General features: G+C 42.9%; 1 protein-coding gene across 1 annotated transcript; it reads right to left on the bottom strand.

The window, feature by feature from the left end:
- Positions 1-10,553: 10,553 nt before the first annotated feature.
- Positions 10,554-16,873, bottom strand: pcdh20l (protocadherin 20-like). Its single transcript, XM_015351309.2, has 2 exons — positions 16,736-16,873; positions 10,554-13,843 (listed from the first exon to the last, which is right to left on the bottom strand). Exons 1-2 carry the CDS (start codon positions 16,781-16,783, stop codon positions 11,285-11,287), a joined length of 2,607 nt encoding a protein of 868 aa, XP_015206795.2. The 5' UTR covers positions 16,784-16,873; the 3' UTR covers positions 10,554-11,284.
- Between the last annotated feature and the right edge of the window lie 1,936 nt (positions 16,874-18,809).

Below are 18,809 nucleotides of genomic sequence, written 5' to 3'. Positions count from 1 at the left end.
GTATAGTGATGATAAGTAAAAAAGGTAATATAAAATCATATTTAGTAAAACAAAAAGGTGCCTTTCTTTGGATGAGACTTAAAAACCGAGGTCCTGACTCTCTGGGGTCTTTAAAAATCCTAAAGTTTCTCAAAAAGACTTGGGGTGTTATTCCAGTGTCCTGGCCAAAGTTACTTTACCAATCATGGCTTCCTAATTATCCCCATCTCTGAACTGGCTTCATCACTCTGTTCTCCTCCCCACTTGTAGCTGATGTTTGGTGAGCGTACAGATGCATCATCCAGGTAGGGGCTGTAAAGTGTTTTGAGTGGAGTTTCTGGAAAAGCCCTATGTAATAAGGAATTAGTTCAGCTGGGTAGCTGCGTCAGCATGAGTAGGCTGCAAAGGAACAAGTAATAGGTTTATTCCATGCTGAAAAAAAGAAGAAAGAGAACACAACGTTCCGGCCGTGGAGCCTTCTTCAGGTGTGGAATTAGTTAGGAATTAGTTGTTTGCCTTCTTTTCCAGTGCTGTCTCAAGGACAGGCTGTCTCTCTGACACAGGTCGGCTTGTGGTGCTGTGGTTGAAATTATACATGTAGGATCAAGCCAGGACTCAATTTGCTGCCGGATTTCTGTACAGAGTTCATTTTGCCTGTAGAACCTTGCTTTGCAGTGCTGTTTTTACATGTTTATTTTTACCACAAGGTGGCAGCCTTTGCATTCCTAGGTCCGGTAGAGAGCCATCAGAATTCACATCTGCAAGCGTTCCTAAAACCTGCTACACAAGAGCTTGGTTTAAAAATGGGGTTAGAGCTTCTTACATATACTGTACAATAATTGGTGTTCTTATAATATCAATAAAACTGATTTAAATATCTTGTACGCAGAGTATATCCTCTATATGGAACAATGTGCTAGTAAAAACTAAGAACCATGCTCACTCTGGACTATCCTAGTTTGCGATACGTGCAAGAGAACAGAAAGGTTAGGGTGAAGATATTGAGAGTGGCAGAGATGAACACTAGCAATACAAGAATTACATTTGTAACAAAGATAATAACGTACTGGCACTGTGCAAATGCCTTCAGAGTAACTCACTGAAGTGCAGTCTAGACCTGTCTATGGTATAATACAGCAAAGGACCTGTGCGTGGAATCATAAATCTGCAATTAACCTTGCAGTGTTGACAGAGGTGGTCGTGCCGGGCAGCGGATACTAACTGATTTGAGGGATTATGGGGTTTATGGTCTGATTTTGGCATGGTTCCCCGACACCCTCGACAGGATAAGTGTCACCACTGGGACTCCAATCCTTGCCAGAACACCCCCCCCCCATTCCCTGAAAACACACACTGCCTGGTATCTGCACTGCACACAGAAGGGATTTAGGGATTATGGTTGCTCTATTCGAAAATGTGTGGAAGACAGCCGTTGAGTTGCTAGCTCGAGCCACAGTTGTTACTCATGCTTGCTGAAGAGAAAAAGAAAAGAACTCAGAAGGTGAACTAATCAGCTTAGGTGGAAAGAGAGATTTCCTGCTGTTACTGTTCTTCCAGGAGTCAGTTCTACCCCCAAGCTTGTTGGCAAAACCTCTGGAGTAATTACATTGTCTTCCCTGACAAGGGATGAATCATGGACTCCAGAGAAATGCTCTGCCTCTCATGCACCCTGAATTCCCTGACATTCCTGCTGAACAGGATCTGGAAGACAGAGAGGCTGAATCCTGCTGTCAAGAGAGGTAATAAAGATGGGCTTGATTACATCTCTCACTGACACTGTGATGAGTGAGAGGCAGAGCAGCAGGTGTCTCCACAGAACATCCCTGCCGTAGCTTGAGTGATACCCCCCATTCCCCAGAGAATACAGATGTGGCTTTCTATGTGATTTGCAGCCAGGGAAATGCTCACAATCTATCAGAGAGACCGCCAATAAACCTGCGATTGTACATACTTGTGCATAGATGGGCATCGGCGTGATTTGTGATGGAAGACACGATGCTGAATTTCAAGCAGTCAAAGCCCTTGAAGAAAAAAGAGAAAAGCAGAGAAAGGTAATGCCAGACACATTGAAACAAAGCCAACGTGGATCAAGACTGAACCTGAACCGTCAAATTCACTCTGCAATAAGAAATAGGCGTTTTCATTTGTTACGTTTCAAAAAGACCAGCCAATAGAAATGAAACCCTTGGCATGGGTGACATCTCCTTGTGTGTGCACATGCTTGGAGGTGAGGTTGTGTGTGTCTCGTGTGCACAGTGCACCCCTGTGCACCTTGAGTCCTGCTGTAATGCAAACTGAGCAGAAACAAGACTCTGACACTTGCGAAGCCCAAGGGGACACTGCCGGCTGCAACAACCGGCTCCTCCTGGTTTCTCATGCTTTTCGACATTATTTTGGCAAAGGTGAAGTCTGTCAAGGGCAGAGTGCTCCTCAGTGCAGCAAGAAAAAGAGAACCTAAAAGATTAGATAACGATTTAACGATAACTCGGTATTGCTAGTGAGTTCTCTCGTCTCTGTCGTCTCCTAGTCTTGAATGTCAGATACAGCGAGTGAGTGAGTTACACAATTTTAACATAACACCCTGTGATTTGAATTCTGCCCTACTGACTTAGGCTCTGTTTGCATTTCAGTTGTGTCCCCACGTTGCCCAGATGTAAATAATATGTCACCTAGGTCTTTTTTATCTCTCTTCAAGCTGTGTGGTTCCAATGTTGTATTTTTACTCTTTGCTTTAAACAATCTGAAGAATCTGTTCCTTACATGAGGAGGTTCGGAGTTGCAGACAATCACTTTACCAAAAAAAACAGACTTCCTGTAAAATGCTTTGCCTTTGCAAATGTGGATTTTGGAGAGATCAAAGTATCACTAACAACACACACGCATGACTGAAGGTAGATCCTGCAGCAAACGACTTTGTTTCTTTGGTCAGTATTTCAACTTTCCCCCCGCTGTTATGGCATGGGTTATTTATTTCCTAGCGTTTATGCTCAGGGGTTGTGCTAACCCTTGGTCTGCTGCTCCTGACTGAGCTTACACATGAGACCCGGTGCTTTATATACAGTGTCCATGACCTGACTGCAGCATTCCTCGGTGAAACAAAGGCATTCGTGTATATATTAGTACATATTTGTGTAGGAGACTCTTTTACAGAGCTAGGTTAATGATAAAACCCACAAGTTCAGAACCAAAACATTTATGACACTGAAGGAAAACACTGCTCTTATCAACATCAGCAAATGTTCTTGTAGTGACCTCTTGGACCTTGTCAGCTAGATTTTGTTGCTTTCTCCCTTTCATTTTTGAGGGTGCCCAGTGTCTTACCCTGGCAGACACTGCATATTTAATTTCAGAACATGGTGTTCATCATATAGAGCTACAGATCAGCAGGTGTCTTCCCTCTGGCCACAAGTGCATGTTTCACTGTCTGTATTGACTGACTGTACAGGGGCCGCCCACACACATCCGAAACACAAGAGAGATCAATCTCACTGGAACATCAAATGTATTGAGAACTTTAAAACCAAACAATCAGACACTGTTTGTGCTCTCTGCTACTCTAGCCAGATTCGGAACGTTTGAGACGGTTCTGCCCGGCTGCATTGTTCAAGCAGCCTGAAAAAGAGGGGATTAAGACCTCAAACAAGTGTGTATGGTCTGAGGCTGCAGGAATGGCGTCAAAGAGGACTTTAAACAGTTCTGTCCTCCACAACAAAGCGCAGGTCTTTGTGTGGGAGACACAGGGAGAGGCAGAGGGCTTGGAGGCCACAGCTTTGTGCCAGGAACGAAGCTCACTTGTAATTGCAGGCTTTGTGGGAAAAGAACGTCAGACAATTTAGTGACAAAAGAGACTGCCTGACCCTTTCTTTGAAAGGCAGTTGGGCCTGCAGATTCATTGCGCCTTAGGTAAATGGGGCCAGTAAAGTTTTGTGTGGCTAATGCACCTTGCTTGTACTATACATTGACTTTGCTTTGCTACATTTTCCCACAGTGCCTCTCTTGTACTCTCTCCAGGTAGGTCTGTGTTTGTAAAATGCACTCTGCAGCTCACTGCCCTGACCTTCCCTTGCAATACCACTGGAAGCATGAATACGATTCAAGAAGGTGGAGTTGGGGGACAGACCTAGGTAATCTTCATTACAGGGGTTAAACAGACATGTGACAGAGGTGCTCCAGGGAGAAATACTATCAGAGGGCTCCTGCAATCTTTTAAAAAAGGAAGTGGTGTGTAAAATGCAGGACTGCGAGCAGGAGGAAGTTGGTAAGGCAATGCAAAGATATAAGCAGAGAAAGCTGCAAGTGCTGACGTTAGCCCAAAGATCCTACAGCTCAGGGATGTCAGTGACTCTTTTTCTTATGTGACCCTTCTTCTTCAGTGACCCGGTGACCTCTGTGACTCCTCTTCTTCAATCTTGACAGCTCCCAAGTCATTATTTTCTGATCTGCTGTGCAGGGCACTGCTATATTAAAATTTAATTTCCCTTCTTGTGACCACTTCTGCCCTCATAACGAAATTGCTTCCCCTCTCCAAGGCTTAACTATATATCTGTTTTGGGTATTTGACTATCTCTCTCTTTTTCCCCCCCCCATGTGACTGGTAGGTCATTTCAATCCAGTGTCATTGGATTGTTAAAATGTCAAATGCTGATTCAGTATAATTAACCTAAAGTAATGAACTAGATGTCATTTGAAAATACACTGGGAGGAGTTGCCCAGATTCTTAGCATCAGTCTTCATACAGTAACATTGATGAGAGCACTCAAGGAGAAACGATGACAGCCATGTAGTTAATAACTGCAGTGAAAGTGTTATTTGTGGTGAGGACCGATAAGATATTTCATGTGCCTTTCGTTGAAGAGTCCTGGGTGAGCGAACCTGTTCGTTCTCTGGGTTGGAATGTTGTCCAGACCTGGGGAATAAGACAGCCTTGAGGCGTCATCCCCAGAATGCAATGCACTCTTTAGGACATTACAGTCTGAAGGCACAATCCACTCACAGCTGAGCATGAAGTCTTAACAGCTCCTACTCTTTTCAGCACATACTTCTGAAATTCCTAGTTACCACGCATGCACATTTTGAATATTGCGAATCATACTTTCTCGTACTGATCTTTACTTTCTGGTTTATTCAAAAAATGCCTCTCCATAGATCCACAGAAACTCATTCAACACTCAAACACTCCACTCCATTCATGCGGCTAAAAATGAAACACGTGTCTCCATTACAATTCTTCTCTTTACCGTGCAAACTAAACAAACCCTTGCATATATAAAAGTCTTACTTTCTGCAAAATGACACGTCAAGGGGTTTCGATAATCAACACACTATGCCAATCACACGGGTGATGCAGACAGCAGGAAGCTGCTCTTGAAAGGGATCTAGGTGTTTCGAGTAGATTCTTCTCTGTTGACATCAAGGTGATCTGGCAAAGCGATACAAATTCAGAGTACATGTGTGGAATTTAAATTCAGCCTTCCAGTGCACTAGCAAGACCACAGAATACTGTGGTCAGTTTTGGCCAGTATAACACAGCAAGGATATTGTAGCTTTAGAAAGAATTCAAAAAGCAACAGGAATGCTCTGGTCTCAGGGCGTGTCATATATGGACAGGTTAAGTGAGCTTAAGATCTTCAGGCCAGAAGAAAGTAGAGAGAAGATTTGATGTCAGTACAAACAATCCTTAGCAAGGATAGACAACCCAGGGGACTGTTTTACACACAGTAGAAAACAAGGATGCGGGACCACAACTGGAAACTGAAATGGATTTAATTTAGGATGCAAAGTAGCAGTTGCTTCTTTGAAATGAAATGCTAGTGTCACGTAAGACACTAAACTTCAAAAAGACCAATGACCTGTTCTCATTTTCATTCTTTTTCTTTCTTTCCATAGTCAAGTCACGTTGCTGTTCGTTTTTCAGGAAGTTGAGACTGCCTTTAAAGTTAGATACGTTTCCAAGCAAGATTCCTTTTAAAATATCCCGCAAAATTTGCAGAATGAATACATTATAAAAATAAGTCCTACTGCCATCATAATGGGAGTTATTGCCTTTACAAAGTTTGCACAGTGTAAACCTGGCAATATTGTTCAAAATTAATAATGCTTTCACCAAGGTAACGTAGATGTTTAGGAAAATAAAACAGTCAGATCTTCCCTGTGGTTAGGTTTCCAGCACCACAGGAGTGGCAGGCAGTGGTGTGAAGGTGAAAGGTGTGAAGATGGACTGACAGCTGCACTATGCTCTGCCCTGTCCTGCAGGTGAGTGAGGACGGAACCTTGTAGCTGTGTTTTCCAAAATGGCAGCCAGCGTGTCTCCACTTGTCCCTCCCCTTGTCACACAGAAACCAACATGGTCCCGACCTGACATTCCTGCCTCCTTGCCTGGGACTGCTCTGTGCATCAGCTTCCCAGAGTAATTCTAAGAATTCTAATCAGCCTCACCTCAAAACACAAAAGCAGAACCAAGCATAACAATGTATCGAAAGAAAAGTCATACATATGCCTCAGGGGTCTAGTGAGCCAGTGACAGTGTACCGGTGTCAAAATCAAACTTAAAAGCTCATAAACCATTGTGGTTGAGACCCATGAAGCTGCTTTTAGATGTTAACATAATCAGCACTGAATATGTCCCGGACACCTGTGGCGAGGTATATCAGGACAGTTGACTCTGACACTGCAACAATGTCCACTAAAACACATCTCTGCTCACTTGAAAAATTCACATGGGGTAGCAGTAAAAAAGGAAACCTGAATGCATGTGTGGAATCTGAATTCAGGGAAGTTATGCTTTTAATTAATTAAAAATTAATTTAGGGTGGATCAGGAGAAATGTTTTTTTGCTCAAAGAGTTGTGGGTGACTGGAACAGGATTGGCCAAACACTGGGCAGGTTAAAGAAACAGCCAGGTGAGATTTTAATAACACCACCTGCTCTGAATGTGTTACTGAGACCTTGGACACCTCTTATCAAAGCTCTATATAAAATAAAGGATATTACAATGTCAAATACAACATAGTTCTGTCCATCTGCAATAGGCACACGAGACAGAGACCCGCTGCATTCCTGCAGCTTGAGAGGCATAGGAAAATACAGATAGTGGCTTGTACTGCCTTGAACGACGATCTCTCTGACTGTCGCTTTGCCCTGTTTGATCACAAGCCAGGCCAGGGCTGTCTCCCACGAAGAAGGAGGATTTGCCTTAAAGGGATTAATGACAGGGGTGAGGCGGGATCTCTCTTTTTCTAACCTGTGACAGTTAGCAGGATCAACTTTCTTTCTGCACTTGAACCAGTGCCATCTCTGTCATGCTACTGTATGATTGCGGCCAGATCTGTTTAGACTTGTGGAACAATGTGAAGCTTTCTGGGGAGAAACGCACGTTACAATATGTTGCACTAGAAGCAAAACATGTACAGTCTCTTCATATAGTATAGTATTTGTCTTTTAAAATCCACAAAAACTGATGTATAGGGAACAGATATACTGTACATGGCTGTGTGCGAAATTAGACATTGTGCATTGTTCATCATTGTTTCTTCTTCTTGGGATCAAGAAGGTTGGACTAACATGGGTAAGGAAAGGTACTCAGAACCTTTTGGGTAGCATCACATTTCAGCATGCTTTTAAAAATGTAGTTGGACATAAGAACCAACTGCATTTATTTTGAATCCGTAGGAGCTGTAAAAGTGTAAAAGTAAAAGTGTATAAATGGGTGCAAATACTGTCACAATATTAGTCCCCCCTCCTAAAGGGTGCTCTAGCCCTTTCACTCAAGACTTTATTCTGTGCACCTGTTTCCCATTCCCAGCCCACCTTAAAAGCCAGGCGCTGACGCTCATCCGGGCTCTGCATCTGATTTCCGTATCGTGCGAGTCCGGGACCTGGAAGCGCCTGGTCCCGTTAAGGTTTTAACCTCTGTTCCCGTTCCTGTTCCCTGTCCGCCGGTTCCGACCCGGCCTTCGTGGTTTTAACTTCGTGTTTTGATGGATCTCCTGGTTTTGGACTTTCTCGTGTGTTTTTGGATACTCTAGGATTACTCTTTGGGATTGTTCGCCTCGGCCACACCTCCCCCGTGCACCAGCGCACCTTGGACACGCCCCCCTGTCTTCAGCCCTGTATTCCTGCATGACGTTTCCCCAGTGTTTCCCCACTTCGTCGGATTGTGTTGTCTGCATAGGGTCCGGAAAGAACTGTTTGTTACAAATACATACTGATTTGGATGAATGTATTAAAAAAAAGCAAGACAAAACATCTCTAAATGTTTAGAGTTAGTTTTGTTCCCCTCCCTACACATCTCTACACCTTCATTTGAACCACGCTAAAGTAACTGTTTTGTGACAGTGAAGTGATATCATGCCTTAAATATTACTTTGACGTATTTCCATCTGCTACATTACTGACTTGTGCCAATAGAGTCAGATTTCAAGGTTGCAGATCCACGCCAGGCTCCAACCTGTCAGCCAGTGAATAGCAGTACTGTAGAAGATCCCCCACCTTCTTTTTTTAAACATGGGAGATCCTAGCTCAATTATTCATATTGGATCAAAGGTCCAATTGAAAACCACTACACAAAATGTATTTCAGACCATGTCCTGTTCACTGCATTCGTCTTTGGCTTTGTTTAACGTCTCACACACGCCCAGACCCATATTGACTTCTTCAATGGATTCTTTCCGAGTCCTTTTCCCTACGTCTCCACTCGGCACTAAAATTGCATAGTCGGCGCTCGGCCCAGCGTTCACCACCAAGTATCGTCACTGAACAAAGCAAAAGGAGTTCCAGAAAGTTCTGGGACAGCAGGGCCACGCAGAACTGTCGCACAGGTTGGGCCACACTCGAAAGATTCCAAACAGGATGGGCTTGATTAAGCTGTCCTTTTTTAAAGAATGAAAAACCCTTTTGCTTTCACTCGTTAGAGAGCAAAAACATTCAGACTGCGATTTGGAACAAAACCTTCTACAGGCCTGAGAGGAGAGAGAAGAGTGAGATGTGAATAACATCATGATTTGTGTTGTTTACAGCTGGACATCAAGTATATTAAAACTGCTAAGTATTATTAAGACTGTGCTTAAACAGCCATACAAGACACCCCACTCAAGAGAATGGAAACATCACAAGGGTGCAGTACTCACTTGAGTTAAGAGCTGGGCAGAAACATGCATCTTGATTCACTGACATTCATTTAATATTAGATGGTCCAGACTAGTGCTTGGCAGGTTCATCAATGCCATTGTACTTTCTACCACTACAAACAATACTTGGCTAACGAGTAAATACAAAAAGTGTTATTTATAATCACCACTACGCGCACTGAGGAAAGGAAAAAAATCGGAATTTTCGTTCCTGTGTAATCTGAAAGAAGCCATAGAAGCACTGAACAATTTTAGCACAAAATCCCCAAATTTTTAATTTCACTTTATTAACTCTGTATCCTAAACTTTTGTTTGCCTTTTTATGTGCTTCCTCCATAGTGGGGATTTTTTTTTTGTGTTTGATGTGCTTTTCAGACAGATGTGTTGGCTTCTCCAGAACTGCTCAACGTTGCGACACACAACAGTTCTTGACTGATTGTTTGCCAGTGATTCTGAACTGCGTGGCTCTAAAGAAATACCAATACACTGGAAAAGCTGGCAGATGGAAACTATTAGAGCTCTGGTGCTGTGTGGGGTCACAGATGCGGACTGTGTTGACAGTGCAGTGTATCGTAATGCAGTACATTTACTGACTGAACTTAAATATTCAGCAACCCCCATTCCCCCTGACAGAAAACTCTAATCCCTGCATATTAAAGTAACACTAACTGCTGTTTTTGTGGCAGTCTCTTCAATGCAATCCAGAGCACAAAAACCTAAGAACAAAACATGCTTTTGTCCTTTTGTGTCTCGTGTTTCCCAGAAATAAACAGGTTTGTGCGAGACGGGTCCTTTTTCTAAGCACAGGGGAGGTCAGAGGCTTTATCAACGACATGAGGGGAAATTTGCCATTGCACAAATCCCAGCCAGGCTTGACACTTGATCTGAAACCCAGACCCTGTGGGTTTCTGCTCTGCCTTCACCTCCTTCCTGGGAATACTACAGGTAACCGCCAACCTCCCAGTGCTGAAGAACTCCCTTGATCAGACATTAGCAGGAAGCTAATCTTTTCAATCCACTTCAATTATCTTCCCCACCATTCGGCTCATCATTTTCTATATGAAATTGTTAACAACTAACACCAAAAGGGAATTCCCCCATTCTTTTCCTCTCTGCATGCTTGCTTGCCAACTGTCAGTTGCTCACATTTAAAAAGCCTCAGGAATTCACCTACAGTATAGCCTTTAACCCACCCTGCCTGTCGTCCCAGCCTGCGCTTGGCTGTTAAGGGAAAGGGAGGAATTTAATCTTTTGCACAGAAAACATTTCCTGATGAGGGCTCTCTCCCCTCACAGGGCAGTTCTTCTCCATTCGGCTTGCTGAGAGACCCAAAACACGCAATTGAATCCTCATTAAGAACGAGACTTGCTCAATACTTATAGAGTTCACTTTCAAAAGAGGCTTAATTATGAGCCTGTTCTTGACTAAAGCAAATATGTAAAGCTATACTTCTGTGCTGGGATTCTGGTAGTCAGTTACCTTTTTGTGGTAATAATAAACGTCATCCTAAAAGTTTTTTTCACTGTACTCTCATGATGCATTGACCAAATTTCATTTTTATTTTTTATTCTAAATGCCATGAATAACTGTGTAAAGAAGCACAACAGACATTTTTAGGGGAAGAGGTTGTTCCAGGAAATGCAGACACATGGGGAACCAGAAGAAAGGAGATTTTCGAACCTGAGATTTGGTGGCTGACAAGAAGTTAACACAAATTAACTTCCTTATACTGTAAAGTCGGAGTCCCAAAAAATGTAATTTTATATATCTGATTACAGTGTCGTAAGAACCAGTTAAAAGTTAATGAGATTTACTAAAGAAAGGCCAGAACACAGTACTAAGAAAAGCATGGAATAAACCTTTACCCGTTCCTTTGCAGCCTATGCATGCTGATGCAGCTATCCACCTGAACTTCTAAGAAGGACACACTGTGAAAGCACAGTAAATATGGGTTAAAAAGAAAACACAGCACAAGTACCCAATTGTCGTGGAAATTCACTGTTGTAGACTTCCATACAGGCCACCCCATTAACCAATTGTAAAATAGGATATAAAAATATATACCAGATATTTTTACAATTGAAAAGCTAACAATAAATTACACTACAAATACAGGACTCTGACTCTATGTACAATAAAAAAAATGATGTGCTGTACATGTATGCAGTCAATGGGATATTTCACTGCACATCTGGCCAGTCTCTAGTGTCATAGGCTTCTTTTAGTTTTAAAGGGATTTGAACATCTTTGCCAGTCCTGCTCTGACCCTTTCTGTTCCTTTGTCTACACTTTACAATCGTGCCAACTAATGCCAGAAGGAGCAGGGAGGCCACGATCATGCTGAGGCCAAGGAGGAATACAACCTGGCACTTCTCAGTATCGGAGGCGTTGCTAATGCACATGGTTTGTATCTGGGCAGAGGGCTGTATGAGCTGGATGTTTTCGGGGACGCCTTTCAAACTGCAGGGGCCCCCGGTGTCGTTCACCTGCAGGTTGACCCACACTGTGGCCTGCTGGGAGGTGGGCCTTCCGCCGTCCCGGACTGCAACAAAGAGGTGGTGGAAGCCGTAGTCGGCTTCCTGAAGTCGCCTGGCCAGGGTGATGTTTCCAAAGGAGTGGTCGATCTGGAACGGGCTGGGCCCCGGGGGTTCACAAGCAATAATGAAGTAAGAGATAACGGAGTTGATCCCGGCATCTGCGTCGACCGCGTAGATCTCGGCAATGGCGGAGCCTGGTGGAGTGCCGGGCGGCACCGTCAGGCAGGAGAGGTTGGTGGCGGGCAGCAGCACTCTGGGAGGGTTGTCGTTGATGTCCAGGACGAACACCGTGACTTTGGCAGTGGCGGAAAGGGAAGGGCTCCCGTGGTCCTGCGCCACAATCCAGACCTCGTGCCGGTCCTGCTTCTCCCGGTCTACCTCAGCCGCACAGCGCAGTGTCCCGTGCACATTGTCCATCACGAACGGGCTGCTGTCGTTCAGGAGCGATACCTCCACCCTGCCGTTGGCCCCCGAGTCCCGGTCCGTCACGTTTATTACCCCCACCTCCCCGAACGTAGGGAAATTCTCGGGGATGAAGAATATAAATTCGGAGGTGATGAAGGCTGGTCTGTTGTCGTTCTGGTCCAGCACCTGGATCATCACGGTGACGCTGGTTTGGAGAGGTGGGGAGCCCTGATCCCTCGCATGCACGGTAAGACTGTAAAACTCCTTGTGCTCCCGGTCTAGAACAGATGAGACTGACAGTTCTCCCGTTACCTTATTGATGCTAAACATGGGTGGGGTGTTTGTCCCCAGCGAGTAAGTCACCTCTCCGTTCTGCTGGCTGTCTGCGTCAGTTGCCGTCAGTTGTATGAGAATCGTTCCCGGCTTGTTGTTCTCCTCAATGGCAACCTCAAAGCGACTTTGGCGGAACCAGGGAGCGTTATCGTTAATGTCTTCCACACTGACTTGAATCTGCTTCTTGTGGTAAATACTGGAGTCCTTGGCGTCACTGGCCACGATGACAATGTCGTGCTGCCTTTCTTGTTCAAAGTCCAAGGGCCTGGAGGTAACTAAAAGATATTTTCCTTGTTGTGGCTTTATAACAAAAGGGGTTTCCCCTTCAATGTATGGCAAGCCTTTGATCCTGTCAGGGGTTTTCACTTCCAAAAGGGCTAAGGCTGTGTTGACTGGCTCATTCTCTTTCAGCACCACCATCTGATCCTGGTGCTTAGCTATATACCTGACTTCCATCACTGGTTGCTGGCTTGCCACCGGGACCACAGACACAATAACGTCTGTATCATCAGGGGGGCAGTGCGGGCCACTTGCCCAGATTTTGAGCACATGCTCAAAAGTGGTACTTCTGTTGATGATTCTGGACAAGGTGATGACTCCAGTGTTGCTGTCCAAGTTGAACATTGCCCTTGCTGCCTCAGAGACCTTGTGACTAAAGGAGTAGGTGATTTTGGCATTGGAACCCAGGTCAGGGTCAGTGGCAAGCACGCGGGCCACCTCAGAGCCAATGGGCATGTTGTCAGGGATGGAAACAGTAATGGGGCCAGGAGAGGTGAACTCAGGGCAGTTATCATTGGAGTCCTGCACCTGCACAACCAACGTCGTGCTTCCTGTTAGACGTGGGGTTCCTCCATCGACGGCGATGAGGGTCATCTGATGAATATTCTGGATTTCCCGGTCCAGCAGGTTCTTAACAACCACAACTAGCGCTGATCTTTCAGAAACCACACTGAAAAAGCCATCATCCCCCTCCAGTTGGTAAATCACTGTCCCGTTACTGCCTGCATCCAGATCTACTGCATGGTGGTCCAGCTCAAACCTTGTTCCCACGGCAACATCCTCCGGGATGGAAAGTTGGACGATGCTCTCCTGGAAGTGAGGTGCGTTGTCGTTAATGTCCTGGATGACCATTTGTATCTTTATTATCTCAGCACCGGGGTTTATGAAAGCATCCAACAGCAGCTGGCACTGCCCTGTCTGGTGCTCGGCTGGGCACTGTGACTCTCTGTCGATGGCGCGTGAGGTGGCGTACAAGTCACCAGTGCTCTGGTCAACTCTCACACGCTCTTCCGCTGTAAGGAGCTGGTATGAGGGCTGCTGTCCCGGTGGTAAGAGTGTGGATGGCTGTCGGCTGATGGTGCCAAGTTTGACACCTTCCTGCTGCTCCTCTTCTACATGGAGAGTAATTTGAGGAGCAGCTCTGTTGTGGCCAATCTGGGTCAACAGGAGAATGCAAAAGCAGTTCTAAAAAACAAAATCATAAGAGAATAAAAGTGTGAGCAGTATTAGATCCCGATGCATTTCGCTCCTATTGTTACCATTTGAAAAATCTCTGGCATAGGTTATAAGGAGCACCAGTGATAACATCCCCCAAATCAGCTCTTACAATGTATGGTAAGTGAAATCTATCTCACACTCCTTGTCTTGTCTTTGTATGACAGGTAATTGTGGTTTTGGTTGCATTTTGGAATCACAAAAATACAAAACCTACAATAATGACCACTGTAATCTAATTAAAGTATTTAAATTCTCTCCTCATCATTAAAAGAAAGAGAGTCATCTTTGCATTTAAAGAAACTATTCCCCTGTGAGTTTCTCTTTCTTTTCTTAATATTTCGAGTTACACTTCCTTATAAGGCCTAAAGATTCATGTACTGTATAAGCCCTTAACACACCTTAATATATGATGAGAATATTAATACAGTGTCAATAAAATGGAGATAAGTGACCTTTACTATTAATTGCATGACAATTAACTATTAAAGTAGTTGTTGAAGCAGTGAATAGTGAAGTAAAGTGCTTAATTATTATTAACAAAAGCCCTGCATTTCTGAAAAAATAAGTCTGAAACAGAAATATGTATAAAAATGACATATTGCTTAATTTTAAAGAAACTCTTATCTTCTTAACCATTTCAGAATCATACAAATCTTTCATGCACTAGAAGCAACAGGCATAAAAATTCAACATATTTCATCTGGTCGGGAACAAATCATACATAATAATTATTAAAACGCCAATCAGCTATACACTTTGAGTCCTTGAATGACAGTACTTGGGAGTACTTGAAAGAATTAGCTATTGACATGCACAACATTGCATTAGTGTTTTCTTGACAAATATAAACGTAAATACTAAGAAATTATTTGGAAGAGCCTCTTTAAGACAGAGAGAAATGTAATTCACTTGACAGATTCTGTTACCCTGAAGGAAAAAAGTGGGTGGCTGTATTAGTGGGCATTCCTGACTAGATTTTCCAGTATGATCAAGGAAACACACAGCAAAATGTGTTTTTCTTATTTTAACCAAACTGTGTTCACATAAAGAATGGGACTATCTTTCTTAATAACAGAGGCTGGGCCTGACTCATCAAACATACTTTGAAAACTTTTCAGATCCATGTCATTCACAGACTAAGACTAATGGAGAAACCCTCCACCCGTAGCAGAAATATCACATACAGCAATGCCAAAAGACAGGAGGTTTTAAAATCAATCACCAATTTGAAAGACCTCTGGAAAGCCTTCTTGAATACTTGGGGCCTGTTTGAAAACGTGATACTAGGATTTTCTATTCATATTAAATATTGATATTACAGTTTTTTTGTTTTTAATCAGAATTATTTGCAAAGAGAAATGTGTTTATTTGCTTTTAGGCTGTTTTAAATCTTAAAAATCTTCTTATGTTAAAAGTAGAGCTGCATGAATAGCAGGAAGCAGCAAAAAAAACCCTCTCTTGTAAGCTGATTAGCTCAAAAAGGTGTTTGTTTTGTTTTCTGTGACCAGATGCAATAAAAATTTGTTTTTTGAATAGACCTTCTGTTACCTTTAATCCAGACATACTTAAGAGAGCACTTAGGCAAATATTGTGTTTGTGTTTGCAAGTGTCAGCACTTGGTTTAGCAGTTGTGATTTCAAGTGCTCGGTCCCACTTAAACATATCACAGTGAGCTACTGACATCACTTAAACCCCAATTGGATTTTAAACAGCATTTCCAGTCCCACTCCTCTGGTGACATTCTTCAATTGCATGCCCCTTATCATGCGCTACAGACAAGTATAGCAGCAAAAGCTATATGCAGTATGTTTTAATTTCAGATTCACCTGATAAAATGGCAATGACTGGAGTAAGAACAATTGAAAAGCTGAATGTGTATCTCTTTATGCGCAGTCAAAAAAACGATTCTAGCTACAGACATTCCTATTAGAAAGTTTTTTTTATTTTTTCAGCTATCAGACTGACAGATTGATCTGGGCAAAAACTTAGAACATTTTTTTAAAAGCATCACAGGAGCTTCTGTGCAGAATCTTATTGGAAGCTGGGCACCAGTGCTCTGTTCATATTAAGGCATTTCAGTAGTGGTCAGCTTAAACATAGTTAAGTCTTGTTAGTTTTTCTCAGGACCAAGACCAAGAACACCTATTGGAATGCATGAGTCTACTTAAAAGTTTCCTGTACAGGACCTCTCTTGTCTTTTACATTTGTTTTAATTCTTCTCTGCCTGCTTTCCAAAACATTTTGCTTTGCTTTTCAATCTAAGCGATGAAAGACAGACCAAACAGTTGCAGATGAAACATCTCTCTATATATAAGCTTTCAGGATGGGTTTATCCACATAATGTAAAAATGTATATGAAATGAAAACTACACATAGGAATCAGATTCATTCCTTTTCATCTGCCTAGGAAGGTTTTGTGCTCATTTACTTTTTTTTCTACGGCTTCCCTAACTTAAGACTACTTAGGTTATAATAACAGCATAAAAATAAAACTGACCTGAAACAGCGTGAATTTCCAGCTTTGCTATTTCACTCTTTCGTTTCTCCTGTCACTTAGCTTTGCTATTATCTAAAACGCATCAACTTTCATTTTGACTTCACTGAGCAGCTCAGTTGTAGTCTAAGGAAAGGACTTAAAAAAAAATTCTGCCGTAGCCAAAACTCCTGGTGATAGTATGTTCAGTCTTAATGTTCAAACACATTGCCTCACTTACTAGTAATTGCTTTACTGTACCAATTCACCTGACTCTTCTAAGATTTATTCAGTATTTTAATGAACTGCTAACAAGGAGAAATTAAAGCAAGCCCTTTTTACACAGATCTGGAGTGACCAAGATGACCACTCCTGAGTTCACTGACCTGAAGCAGCTGTGTCCAGCACATGTCCACACGTGTCCTGTGGGCCATTCCTTCCGGACATGTTCTCAGTGCCAGTGGCACGCAGCGTCTCTCTGCCTGGAGAGCGTTGGAGCCTGAGGGGAGGAGCTCCACAGATAGTGCACACCTCCACTTTCAGGTGTGGACTGTAATGATTACACTCTGTATACCATTAAATTGCAAGTAATGGAGGCAACATGGGCCTGTGGGCACTTCACCAATGTCAGCAACAAGTCCATGCATGTTTAATGTCTGCACATGCATGTTTCATGCCTGTGTGTGCATGCACATCTGTGCATTTATTGTCTCAGTTTAATATTTGAGCATGCACGCTAGAGTACAATCTGCGTGTGCATGCATTTTTAATGTTTAATTTACACATCTTAGTTTATGTGTTCAAAATGCGTGCATGTTTAATGCAAAGTCTGCTTCACACACGAGAGAGGAATGTCATATTTTGTACAAATTGCTATTTATTCTATCTTAAGAAAAACACGTTTTGAATTTGGCAACACTAAAAAGAAACCATTTGAACACATTAATTTCTTTTGACAACATTTTTCAAGCTGCTCGTGATGTTTTAACGGTCATTATCGTACGCAAATGTTTTCGCTTTTTATTTGAGAAAACCCTTTAGAAGTAAAGTTTTGGTGAATTCCGCTACAGGGTGTCAAACAATGAGAAAACTGACATTTGCTGTACTGACCTTGGTTCTACTCATCAGTCTCCTTTGTTGCTTGAAAGAAAAGCTTTTTAAGTTAAAGGTAAATACTTCAAAGACTGCCGTGGTCAGAGATGCCCTACTGATAATCAGAAAAATACATTACAGTCACTGAAGAGAGGCAGATAATATTAACACATTAGAAACATGACCATGTTTGAGTGAGTGAGGAGGGCAGCTGAGTATTTCTAATGATTTTATCACTGAAATGTTTTGAGGTCTGCCCGCTTTAAGGCATCCATTCCCATCCTGAAGTCCACAGGAAGAGATAAGCTATGAATCACATCTTAAAACACTTAAACAGTGAGAACCTACGCAAACAAACCACACTTAAATGATCTCAGCTCTGCTTTACTGTTGAGCGCTAGCATGGGTGTCATAGACATACCATTTTCTTTAAGACAGGTCTGCCTCCAGGGCAGTTTTGTCTTGAACATACCTGGAATTACAAACTCGGCCATCAGAAAAAAATCCTTTCTGGAGAGAATAACATAACTGGAGCACTCAAGCGACTGACATTTACCATCATGTAAACTGGTGCTGTCAGATCTTAAATGCAAAGAAAGTCTGGCTGTGGCCAGTACTGAGAAGGGAGACCTCTAAGGAAAAGCAGGTTGCTGGTGTTAGTGGACCAGTAGGTGGCAGTATTCTCTCCATGTCAGAGTTTCCAAACTAATGCCCCAGGACGATGACAGGGGACACTGCTGCAGAATGTGTTGTCCTTTGGACATTGACCAGGATATTGAAGTGAGGTCAAGACTACTTAGCTGTTAAAGATCCCATGGTACTGTGAGCATGGGTGACCCCCTATATAAGAGTCCAGACCCCCTAACCTCTTCTCTGGATTGCCACCCCTACAGTATATCACTAATCTTCCTAACAGCAGCACGTCTATATAAAGCAAAGAAGACATCGATCTATGCAGACGTGCAGACGCTTGAAAAGAAAGGGATTTGGAGGACATCAGAATGGAGCCTCCTGTATGAGAAGGCAGAGAGCTGACAAAGTGACTTCCCTATGAGCAGTAAAAAACAATCTTTTTGTCAATTCTGTATTCAGTTATGGAGGAGAGCACTCACGGACGGCACAGCAGGGGGCAATCAGGCTAATCCTCTTCATTCTGGAATGAAGGTATCCTGCCCCACAGTGCCTTCAGTAACATCCTAGCTGTGTCTGATTGTGTAAAGTACATTAGGTATTTATGGTAATTGAGCAATAAGCATTAAAGGTGCAGACAGACCTCTTAAACCAGAGTTTTTATCTAAGGACGTTTGTGTTAATGTGATGAGTATGTGCTATCCATATTTCACCTCTTTGGAGACTTCTAAACATCGC

This window comes from Lepisosteus oculatus, chromosome 8 (assembly GCF_040954835.1).
Source record: "Lepisosteus oculatus isolate fLepOcu1 chromosome 8, fLepOcu1.hap2, whole genome shotgun sequence".
Lineage (NCBI taxonomy): Eukaryota > Metazoa > Chordata > Actinopteri > Semionotiformes > Lepisosteidae > Lepisosteus > Lepisosteus oculatus.
This window is presented reverse-complemented; position numbering and strand designations above follow the sequence as displayed.

Excerpts from the sequence above, each read along its gene's own strand:
- pcdh20l (XM_015351309.2), bottom strand. The coding sequence starts at position 16,783 with ATGGCCCACAGGACACGTGTGGACATGTGCTGGACACAGCTGCTTCAG. Across the intron at positions 13,844-16,735 it reads GCTGGACACAGCTGCTTCAG|AACTGCTTTTGCATTCTCCT; the intron begins GTCAGTGAACTC and ends TTTGTTTTTTAG.